The sequence below is a fragment of the Melanotaenia boesemani genome, chromosome 1, assembly GCF_017639745.1.
Source record: "Melanotaenia boesemani isolate fMelBoe1 chromosome 1, fMelBoe1.pri, whole genome shotgun sequence".
Classification (NCBI taxonomy): domain Eukaryota; kingdom Metazoa; phylum Chordata; class Actinopteri; order Atheriniformes; family Melanotaeniidae; genus Melanotaenia; species Melanotaenia boesemani.
Window position 1 is genome coordinate 42245253 of NC_055682.1, and position 12118 is coordinate 42257370.

The 12118-nt window shown below is 43.1% G+C and overlaps 1 protein-coding gene across 4 annotated transcripts in view; it reads left to right on the forward strand.

Moving 5' to 3' along the window:
- ccdc102a (coiled-coil domain containing 102A) overlaps window positions 1-11809 on the forward strand; it is a 69828-nt gene extending 58019 nt beyond the window's left edge. For 2 of the 4 annotated variants that reach the window (XM_041990971.1, XM_041990962.1), the window contains exons 9-10: window positions 1420-1523; window positions 1658-1997. In XM_041990971.1, the coding sequence (XP_041846905.1) occupies window positions 1420-1523; window positions 1658-1811 (258 nt within the window). In that variant the 3' untranslated portion in view covers window positions 1812-1997. Of the gene's footprint in view, window positions 1-1419; window positions 1524-1657; window positions 1998-10093 lie in introns of those variants that run through there. The other 2 variants (XM_041990978.1, XM_041990955.1) reach the window with 2 other exon arrangements.
- The last annotated feature ends 309 nt before the right edge of the window (window positions 11810-12118 follow it).

A 12118-nucleotide genomic window follows, 5' to 3' on the forward strand; every position in this document is an offset into this window, starting at 1 on the left:
AATGCTGCTCAGGCTGCTGAAAATGATTCATCACTTCCTCTACACAACACAGTGAGGAACTGTGTTCACCCAGAGGCTTCTTCATGTCTGCTGCAAGATAGAAAGAGACCTGTATTTTTCATTCCCACCAGGATAGTCCACTAGATTCGGTCCGATTGAGGACTCTGTTCAGATGGGACTGAAAGAGACTGAGTTCACCCTGCACGACTCAAACAAGCCAGACCTTTTAAATAACATATTCCACTCTCCGCCAGAGGCCGCGCTGCACCAAGAATTACTGCAGGAGAAGACGAAAAAACCAACGAAGAAGAAAACTGTTTCATCTGTTGGCTGATGCAGAACAACTTTGGTTTCTAGTACATACCAGTTAAACATGGAGCTGCATCAGATCCTAGCGGTCTTTCTAAAAGAACTTTTACAGAGTTCTTCCACGCCTGAGTGCGAGACGCTTCTCCCGTCCAGAGCCACCTATCGTCCTACAGGCTCTGATGTTTTGGTTGTATTTGCCCACTATGCTGTGCACCAAACTGTGCACAATGCACTCTGTTTGAAATCCACTTCCTGTGTTTGGTCCACTTGAAACAGACCAAGAACTGCATTTGTAGGTGGGCCAAGTCCACTTCTTTGATCCGAATCCCCAAACAAAGCGATTTTCCCAGCACAAAGACCGGGACTCTAATCGAAAGCATCCTTAGTTTCATTTTAAATGTGTGAACAGACGACGGGTTTTTAACGTCCAGACCTGCTGAAACAATCTGAATCCCACAGCCATTATTTTAGTAAAGAATGATGGAATATCAGAATTTTAAATCTTAATCATTTTAAATGAAACACCACAACTCATATTTCAGGATATAGAGGTAGAAAAAGTCTCGAGCCTTTTCTTTTGTTTTGCTTCCAAGATCCCAGACTTTATGTTTTCAGTGGTCCTGATCAGAAGGCCTCCAGCTTTCGGAGGGTAGTAATAATTTAACTTTGTGGGATAATTCAGTTTATTTTCTTTCTTCTTTGTTTTGAGAAAATATTTTTGGTATTTAGCCAAGTTTCTTTCTGTAGGGATTAAACTTCTAAATAAGATGATGGGTAAAGGACCAGCATGCACTGGGGCAGCGTGTGGGTTTAGACCAGTGCAAGAGAAACAGCAGTCTGGGAAAAATGTTTGACTTCTGGATTCTGTTTGGAAATCTGACTTCTTTTTGCATAAAGAGCTGGTCGATGGTGCATCATTATTTTGGAAAATGTATTTTCTTGAGGAATCTTCCACATCATGTTGATTTGTCCAGTGAGGAAAATGCCATCATTGTGGACTCACGAGAAGTGAATAATTCGCTGTGAAAAGCGGTGAGCAGGTGGAGCGGAAGCTTTTACTGTTTCTGTTGTAAATAAAGGCGTCCTGCTTGTTTGTTATTGTGTGTTTAGCTGGACGAGTCTCATAACCAGACGAGGAAGCTGCAGAGGTCTCTGGATGAGCAGGTGGAGCAAACTGAGAATCTACAAGTACAACTGGAACACCTCCAGTCAAGGTGAGACACACCTGGGCTTCAACCATCACAGCTAAGTGCCTGACCACAACTGCAGCTCACACTTAAACCTTCCTCCCATTTCTTCTTAAGTATTTCCCCTGTAAACTAAAACTAAAATGTCTTCATTTAAGCAGGATGGGAGGTACAGGCACAGACACACAGAGCAGATGCTACAGAAGCGTTAGCAGCATGATCTGTTACTCCTTTAAGGCAGAACAAGCCTGGATCTCCTTACCTCCCTGTACCAACAGGTCACAGCTTCTACTGGGGTCACCTGGCTGCAGGTGAACTGGCTTTCTGTAAATATGATGCTGCATCACGACCTGCCTCTGCAGGCTGCGTGAGCTGGCTGCTTCTCTGATGTTGAACTCATAGTTATCATTAATGACTTTTCAGTGTGCTCCAACTTAAGTATGTTTTGGAAATGTGTCTTATTCTATTGTTAGGGGGGAGTGCACATGCGCTTTGTATGTGTGTGAGTTTGTGTGGGATTGTGTGTGAACTACTATGAGGTGTGTTTTAACTTTTTGCTACTTTGGTGTGAAGGCTTTTAAATTTTGTTTTTAATAAACATATTTTGTTCTTATTATGTAAAGCACTTTGTGTTGCTTTGTGCATGAAAAGTGCTCTATAAATAAAATTTGATTTGATTATTCTATTCTAAAAACACATTAGAATAAGTAGATGAAATCCTTTCCCGTTGCCGCTCGTATGCTTATCCTCTGAGGATACAACCTATGGATCCAGTATGCTGCTACCTCCCTAGGGATAAACGTGCAGCCTGGATGCATGTGAGACATTACGCTGCATTCTGCAGGACACACTGGACTTGTCACAACTCTTACACAATAAGGATAATTTCTTAATTTCTACTTGGACCGAGGACTTCATCCCCACACAGCAGGACAGAAAGAGCTGCCAGACCAGTCAGATCCATCGTTGTCTACAAGCTGCTGTCATTTCAGAACCTTCCTGTGAGATGTTACGGTCAGTGAACATGACCCTGAATGCATCTTCCTCAGTATATGCTGCCAGGCATCACACTGATGGTGTTGAACTCTCCTGCTGCCCTCAGAAGTAGGTATTAGCAGAACATAGTGATAGTTATTGTGTTGGTATCGAGTTGCCGAACACATTAAAGTTAACAAAAACACGTTACCTGATCAGGTACGAGGCAAAGGACCCACACAATCTAATATCAGGCGTTTAAACGGTTCTTTAATAATAATAATAATACATTTTATTTAAAAGCGCCTTTCAAAACACCCAAAGACACTGAACAAAAGAACATTAAAATAGTTAAAAACAATAAGTAGAAAACAAAACAAAACGGAACGGAGGACAAGATAGAGATGGTGAGTGTGTGACTAGATGGCATAGGAGTCCACTCCAGAGACTGCAGCTCTCCACGAGGCCAGGCGTTGGTGAATGTCAGAGATTTGGGAGACAAAGAAAGACATGAGTGAGTTACAGAAGTCAGTGGATTGCATGTGGTGGGAAGAGAGTCAGGCGGCTTTGTAATGTTGGTGAGGAGAGAAGAGAGTTCTGGAGTTGTGTTGATTGGACTGAATGACACCAGAGTAGTAAGCAGATTTAGTTAAGGAGAGACTTTCCTTGTATAGCATTACATGATTATTGTTCATTTCTTGTGTATAGTGAGTCAGGTTTTGTTATAGAGTCGTTCCAGTTGTCGTCCTTAGGATTTGAGCTGATGGAGGGCAGGAGTGAACCAGGGTGCAGAGCGGGTGAAAGACACAGATCTGGTTTTCAGTGGAGCATGAGTATTCAGTAGGGTATGAAGATTGTTGTTTTAGTGGGAAACCAGGAATTGTTCTTGGCCGCAGAGTTAGTCGACCTCGGCCAGCAGTACGGGGATGACGGCGTGTTTATGGAGTAAGAGTCATTGTACTGGAGCTTACCGCGTGATCCACGGTGAATGTATCTCCGACGGGGCTGAAAGGCGATGTCTGGGTGGATGTCAAGACCAGGTGGTGGCTGTGCGGTGCAGGTGTGGCGCCGAAGTTTTAAAAGTGGAGCAGCAGGATACTGGAGGAGTTCGCCTGCTTGCAGGTGGACAAGAGACACGAGGAGCCAGCCGACTGCAAACCAGCGTTTGGTCTGGAGAATCCACATCTCTTCTTGTGAAGAAAAAAGCGAGCCAGAGGTCCCAGGTAAGAATTCGTCGAATAATTTGCCACAGGTAGGGCTGCTTACAGATAGCCAGCGTCGATATCTCAAGAAGATAATTCCGCCATGGAAAAACCCCAGTAAGCAGATCAGCTTTTAAATATAGTGAACATAGTGAAGTGGTCGGGCTCATATCCCATTTCCACTCCTCGCAGTATGACACTATACCCCGCAAAAGACTTTTCTGAAAAGGGTAGCGTGTCTAACAAGATAGGAGTCTGGGAAGCTCCCGTGTCATGCAGTACACGTATTTGATGCTTTTCAGTCTGGGGGTCAGATAATGACACCATACCAGACATTACGAATGGCTGGAAACTCGTTCACCTTACCTGTACCATGTACAAAACACACTCCTTTTGGTTTAGGAGGTGAAGTTTGGCCTTTCTGCTTCAATTTTGGGCAATTCATTATCAGATGGCCAGTCTTGTGGCAGTAAAACCAAGCCCTCTCCTCAGTTTTGTTAACTTTTACAGGACCTGGTGATTCTTTAGTGGTAGACTTTACAACAGGCTGAAATAAGTCATTCATCAGAAATAACTGCAGCTGTAGACAATGCATTTACTCACTGCTCTTTCAGGTTAACCACAAGATTCTCCGGAAGTTGCTTTTTGAACTCTTCTAACAACATCAACTCTCTAAGAGCTTCAAAAGACATTACACCACAAAAAGGACCACCATCGATCAACAAATTGCTTTTCTCACAGGCAAACTCTACGTAAGTTTGGGTTGACTCTCTCTTACAGGCTTCAGGCACCAGCTCATAAGCCTTCAATACCGTAGCTTTTACAATGTCATACCTCTGGTTGTCCAAAAGAGGCAACGCAGCTACTACCTCTTGAGCTTTTCCATATAGTTTGCATTGTATGAGAAGTGCCCAGCAGTCTGAGGCCACTGCAACGCCAATGCAATGTGTTCAAACGCTGCAAAATAGCTGCAAAATAGCAGTCCACATTAGCTTCAGTAAATACTGGGACAAACTGAATAAACTTCCCACGAGAGCTGTCTGAAACAGGCGGGTCCCCCTTCTCAGTCTTACTAGGTTCCACCACCCCAGATGGACCTGCCACCACAGGCGACACAACTGGATCACCCACAGCACCAACATCAGCCACACACAGCACACGCCGCTCCACCAGACCATCCACCAGACCATCCACCAGACCATCCACCACCAAAGCCCTCTTTTCTGTTTATCTGCTTCGGTATTGAAATCTCATAATGAGCAGCTGTAACAGCCAAATCTCCTTGCAACACATGCCAGGAACCTCTATAGACTATATATAGACTCTATAGAACAGACTATAAAAGAAACAAAGTCTACTATAATTTAATTAATAAAATCTCCCAGACAAGCCCCCATTTTGTTACGTGCCCTGTGGTCTAGGGGTACAGAAGGCTCAGTAACAAAGTGAGCCGGACTCACTAAGTAAAATATAAACAGGTGGTTTATTCACAATGGGTAAAAAATGAAACACAAAATGTCTGGTACCACAGATTCCATTTAAACCGAAAAAAGAGTGTCCTACAACAGGAATAAATACCAAACCCGGCAAACTAAGACTCACTTAATAAACAAAACTTAACAAAAGGTGTCCTGCAACAGGTGCTAAAAAAAAGACTTAACAGAAAGTGTCCTTCTACAGGTATAAGCTCACACAGGCAGTTTATTCAGCAATCGAAATTAAAAATACACCAGATAAGTTCTGGGCTTCCACAAGAAACAGAAAATTACTCCTAAGAGATCTTCGTTTCACTTAAAGCTCTTTTACTCACAGCCAAACTCTAACCCACACAGGGTAACACAAAGGCGAACTCTCAAAGAGATCGATCTCAGACAGCGAACTGTGTGCTTAAGGAAGACAGCTGCCTTGAATGACGGCAGTCAAAGGTATTTAAGGGCGAGCAGTCCATCTGTATGGTCAGCTGGAAGTGTCCGGAACAGCTGGCGACCAATCCAAATGAAGGAGGGAGCTTCAGATGCCGGTCCCACAGCCAATCATCTTGATGCACCAGCGCAGCAGCCTTTGCACATCCAGCTACAGGCTGAGAAGCCTGGACCCGTAACACTAATTTTAACACACAGTGAGTCGCGGTTACAGCCGGTCACGTTAGTATTTTCTGACAAAGTAAAACTAAGGGAGACATGACGTCATGACGGTGGCTGAAGACAGACTGTAATATTAATAATGTTAAGTTTTCGGTGCTGCAGTGAATAAACCTCCCAAATGCATTCACATCTCCTAAAATACGCCTCAGCCTGCAGCTGACGGAGTGATGAACGGTCGTTCTGTACTCAGATATTTTTTACACTTACATTATTTCTGCACTTACTGGCTACTTAGCTAATGCTATGCTAGGTTGGGATAAAAACAGCAATGTTATTACTAACATAGATAGGGAGCACCTTAAGCTAATTTAGCATAACTTTAGCAATGCAGCGTAAATAAAAAGCTGACCGACACAATGAAGCCCGCGTCACTCTTCATTACACATGACTGGAGAAATGCTGAGTCATTAATTGAATGGAGTCAGTGCTCCATCTAGTGGACAAACACTGTAAGAACATCATTCTGCACGACTCCGGCACTTCACAGCATTAACTGTTTTAAGAGAAAGTAAGAAAAAATCTGCGTATAATCAGCAAAACAATGGCCGATATTGGCTATATTGAAAAGGGCTAATATCGGCCGATTTAATTGGCCTGCTGATTAATCAGTCAGGCCCTAGTTACTACTACTACTACTACTACTACTACTACTACTACTACTATTAATACTTCTTCTTTCTGCCTCTTTCTGTTCCTTCTTTTTGTTTTCTCTCATTACTGCCCCCTACTGGTAAGGAGTGTGAACCAGAACGTCATATGGGAGAAGTGAGTGGTTGATTGTGTGAATTATTGCATTAGTCATCCTGCACGAGCATTAAAAAAATGATTGCATTATTTCCCAATTTAAGCGGTTTGCATTTATGTGTTAATTTAGACTATTCTAGAAATACATTAATCAAAAGTGTCAAATTGTCCAGGCTTGGTATTTCTATTCTATTCTATTCTATTCTATTCGGTTCTGCAGTTATTTGGCAAACTTTTATCCAAAGCGACTTACATTTGAGAGAAAGAACAACACAAGCAAGAATTCAACCAGGATGGGACGTCATCATTAAGTGGTAGTCACAATGCTGTGAGTCCAGGTGGACACAGGTGATGTCATGTAGTGCTAGAGGCAGTGTTATTTTTTCTTTCTTCTCTATAATAGTCCTTTTGTTAAATTACAAGATCCCGATTTCATCAAACAATATCAACTTGGACATAAGTGCAGCAGCTTCTTCAGTACCTGGTTGAACCAAAGAGCTGGACAAATCTTTCTACCTCATTCTGAGTAGAAGAGTTAAGCTAAGTGTGGAAATGCTCCTTAAACAACTGAGTCTTTAGCTTGCTTTTAAAAGTGGATAAGGACTCTGTGGATCGGACGGAGTTTGGTAGATGGTTCTACCACATGGGAACAACAGAGGAGAAGAGTCTAGCTACTGATGTGGCGCCACCTTGTGGTGGGAGCACTAGGCGTCTTTCACTGGCAGAGCGTAACTGTGGAGAGGGAGTGTAGCTCTGGATTAAGGAGTGGAGGTAGACCGGAGCCGTTTGGGTTATTGTTTTGTAAGCCAGAAGCAGAGCTTTGAATCTGATGCGCTGCAACTGGAAGCCAGTGGAGAGCGATTAGCAGCGGAGTGACATGAGCTCTTTTGGGCTGGTTGAAGACCAGACGTGCTGCTGCGTTCTGGATCATCTGCAGAGGTTTAACTGAGCAGCATTTTATGATGAATGCTGTTATCATGGATCATTGTGGATTTACCAGATAGAGTCTCTGTTAGTACCAACACACCCTGTTCAGCTGTGTTATGTTGAGCTGACAACCTCCTTCTAGCTGCCTCAGAGCTGCTTTCCTGGTACACTTAACGATTTTTAGGCTGTTTTTGTCCGGATTTTGCCTCTTCCCGACCTCGGCTGGGAAAAAACCTGATCAACGTGAAATTTCCCTGTACAGTCATCATTTGGTCTGAGGTTACCAGCAGATTTGTCCCAATAATCCACTCCGAAACAGGTCGTAGCCGACATTCAGAAATATTGAAGATGTTTAATATTTCAGAGCTGATTTCTGAGGAACGCTGACGACTCGTACATTGTGACTGCGTGGATGGTGACGTGGTACGGAATGTAGCCAATCAGAGAGCGAGCTGGCTGGGGAACCAGGAAGTAAATAAAGTCCATGTTCACGCCGTCTCCAGTCTGTTATTTTTTTCAGTTCTGGCCTTTTCTGTTAGCAATAGTCCCAAGACCTCCATCATTCCCTCGTCCTGTATGTCCCCTTACATGCTGTGTGTTGTGTTTTTGGTTGTTGCTATGGTTCTTCTTCTACTTTTCAACGTCTGTCCGGCTCGGAGGACTAGATTGTAGATGAGCTGCGGGACAACATCGTCATGTGTGTGTTGTTCCGTGATTAGATTATCAGAGCACACCACACACAGTACGATCAAAACTGATTTTTTATCTTCACGTGTGAGGTCTCGACCAGATAAAAAATCTCTTCCAGTCACTCAGTTTAGCTCTTACACTGTCAGCTTCTCTCCATCCTCAGCTCCTTGCCTCCTTTCCTTCTCTGTTCTCTCCGTTTTCTCCATGTTGCTGCTCTAGGACCCAACAGCCAATGGCCAGCGTTCCAGCTGCAGGTTACCGTGGTAACAGAGAGCTGTGTCAGAGGCTGTGCAGTGTGCATGGTTCTTTCTGGATGTTTTTCATTCAGTTTCAGTGTTTGTGTGCGTGCGTGTGTTTAACTAAAGATGGCTGTTAAAGCTCATCCTTCGTGTGATGGATGGTTTTGTCAGTTTTTCAGATCATTCTGCCTCAGTGAGTGTGTTCATGACTTTCCTCTGGCCGTTCCCCAGGCAGGATTATGTAAATACGTGTCTGCTTTCCTTATGTGGTGTCAGAGCAAAACCCATCATCACCGACATGTTTTCAACCAGATCTCAGAGGGTTTTTATCTCTGATATCTGACTTCCTTTGCTGAGAATGGTACTGTGGGGGCTTCACAGGAGAGCTCAGGTTTTTGTTTGTTTTTTTCAACTTTTAGGTGAATCTCCCGACAGAGCTGCTGAGCTTCAGCTAGTATCAGAAGAGAGGGAAATTGATATGGAGGATGTCCCTGTCTGCAGCTCTTAATTCAAACAACAGTTCCTTTAGATAGCACAGACCAGTTCAACACTGGATCATTTAACAAAAGAAAACCACAAACGGAAGATGTGGACTGGATGCATGACCTGTCCTGGACCCCTGATGGTGGAGGATGTGAGCATTCAGATGGATCCTGAAATTTAAAGAACAATGCTGACTGATTTAAAGGCTAAACGGGATGTGGTTCCCTGACCATCATCATCAGGTCATTGTTACACTTTTCATTGTATTTTAATTCTTATCAGCTTTATAATAAATGAACTTCCCGTCCACCTCATCGGGTCCACCTTCTAGTACCGGGAAGCGTTGATCCAAGGCAGGATGGATCCATGTTTTCATGATGTTTCCAGCAGATTCTGAGCCGAGCATCTGAATGTGGAGCTGAAATGGAGACTCATCAGACCAGCAACGTTTCTCCATCTTCTATTGTCCAGTGTTGGTGAGTGTGTGTGAATTGTAGCCTCAGTTTCCTGTTCTTAGCTGGCAGGAGGCACCCGGTGTGTCTTCTGCTGCATCCTGGTCCAGACAAACTGCTGCTCTGGATGTTTTCTCTTCTTCAGACCATCTCTGGAAACCCTGGAGATGGTTGTGGGTGAAAATCCCAGTAAATACTCAGACAAACAACCATGCCACGTTCAAAGTCTCTTAAATCTCCTTTCTTCCTCATTCTGATGCTCAGCTTGAACTTCAGCAAGTCGTCTTCACCACGTCTCCATGACTACATGCTGCCTTGTGATTGGCTGGTTGGATATCTGTGTTAACAGCAGGTGATGACGTGGATGTTGAGTGTGTGTTGAACTTGCTCAGATGATGAATGTTGTGTGAATTTTATGTATTTGATGACAGTAGGATTCTCAGCCTCAGAGCTTCAGACTGAAGTTGTAGAATCTGAGACTTGAGCTTGAGTTTCTAAAGTTTAATCAGAGATTTTCTCAGTTTAATCATTTCTTTTCCAGTCCAGCACATCAAGCATTTAGTTCAGGAAATGTGTCTTTGACGCCTTCTTTTCTACTTCTTGGTCTTGGTGACCCAGTCTGATCTCATACAGAAACAGATGGCAGTCTCTGTGTGAGGTCTGGGAGTCCCGTCACACTCTTTAACCCAGTTATGTTGTATAACATCATGTTTTCTTTCTTTTGTCGTCTCTTTGTCTCAGACTTCGACGGCAGCAGCAGAGTCCTGGCTTATTCGGGAAGATGAGATCTGCTCGATTCAGTACTGAAAACCCTGATGGTCCAAGCAGCGACATAGACGAGGAGGAGGAAGAACTGCAACTCCAGATCCCATAAAGACTTGCTGGAGCAGTAACGTATAGATCAGGAAGAATGGGTGAAAACACTAACCAGCAGCATTTACTGCAGAGCCCTTAAAACAGCTGCATCACTAGAAGACTCTGAGAAATCACATGATGCACAAGTGGAAAGTTTTCACTCCGCTGCAACCTGATAAGCACATCCAATCCTTACACACACACACACACACACACACACAGTGTAATACAGTATAAAACTGGTGCACGCACACAGAACATGAAACCCAGCTGGAGTGTGACGGGATATCCAGACAGTGTGATCCTGAGTGAAAGGATCTTCCTCAGAGCTGCTCCATCATTTTCATTCATACCTCATATCACCAAGCATCGCAGCTTCCCTCTCTGAACACGCCTCTGCACCGTGTCATACTTCACCCACGCTGGGCGTGTTCTGCCCCGCCCAGAGTTTCAACTTTATTTATGGACCACAAGCCCTCATCAGATTTTACGCATTGCTGAGTCTCCTGTATGTTATTCAGTCTTTTTCTTTCAGATTTCGAGCATGTAAAATCTTTCTGATGTGTTTGAAGCTCGTAACCAGTTCTGGGAACATGCTCCACAGATTTCTGCTGCTTTCACCAACACACAGATACAGACGAGACAAACATGAGCTAAATGAACAAACAAGACTATAATTCCATGAAAGAAGACAAGAATGAAAATATCCAGGCTTTAACAAATTGTTTTAAGATATTTCTCACATGTCCAAACTTTCATTTATTAAGTAAAAAAAACTCCAAAGCAACCTGTTGATGCTTCTTTCTGTTGTTTCTTACTCAGAGAAAAACAGTCTGAAAACAAGAGAAACTAAACACAATTCTTCTGAATCCTTTTTTGTTCCTTAAAACAAGGTGAAATGAAGACAAGTTTTTTATTAATCTGAGGGAAAGTAAATGTGGTCTGCAGCTCATTTACATAAATCATGTCACACTCATTATTTTACAAAGATAACCACTAAAACACCAGCAGCACAGTTAATCCATACTAAAAGGCATATGAAACACAAACAATAAAGTAAAATAGACATAATCCGTCCTTTACATTCACATTCTCCCCCAATATAAAATTAAATCAATAATAATAATAATGGATTTGATTTATACAGCTCTTTTTAAGGCAGCCAAGGGGTTTTACACAGTCCCGTGTAGTCGCAGCAGACTGACGGAAACATGGCGGCTGATCCACGCCACCACCGAACATCCATACACCAGCGATGCCGACAAGAACGGTGAAGTGTCTTTATTTTTCACAAATCACAATTTCAAACACCGCAAATCGCAAAGGAGTCTGATCCAGGTATGAAACCTGCAGCGTTTCAAAGCTTTTTACAGCGTTTCACAGCGTCCCCTCCTTCTATCAATCAATCAAAGTTTATTCCTATAGCACCTTACATCACTCAAGCTGACCAAGGTGCTTAATATTATCAAACAAAGAAATACTAATACACATTAAAATAAAGGAAATATAATAGAAAGTGGTAAAAGCACAAAGCCAATTAAAACTAATAGATCACACGGAAAGTACTAAAAGTACAAAACACATTAAAACAAAATACTACAAGCCAAAGGCCTTTTTAAATAAATAGGTCTTAAGTTGAACAGAGGCAGCTCAGAAAGGCATGGATTACTGTGTCTGAGGAGAAGCTTTACTTTGGACAATAAGTAAAGCCTTTGGGGGCATTAGTGGCTCAGGCGGTAGAGCGGGTCATGCAATAACCGTAGAGTTGTCGGTTCGATTCCCACTCCCCCCAGTCATCTGTCGTTGTGTCCCTGCTTCCAGTGTCTGCATCGCTTGTGAATGAATGTGGATGAATGTTTGGTGGTGTTCGGAGAGACCACGTAGCTTAGCATCACCAGGTATGGATGAGGA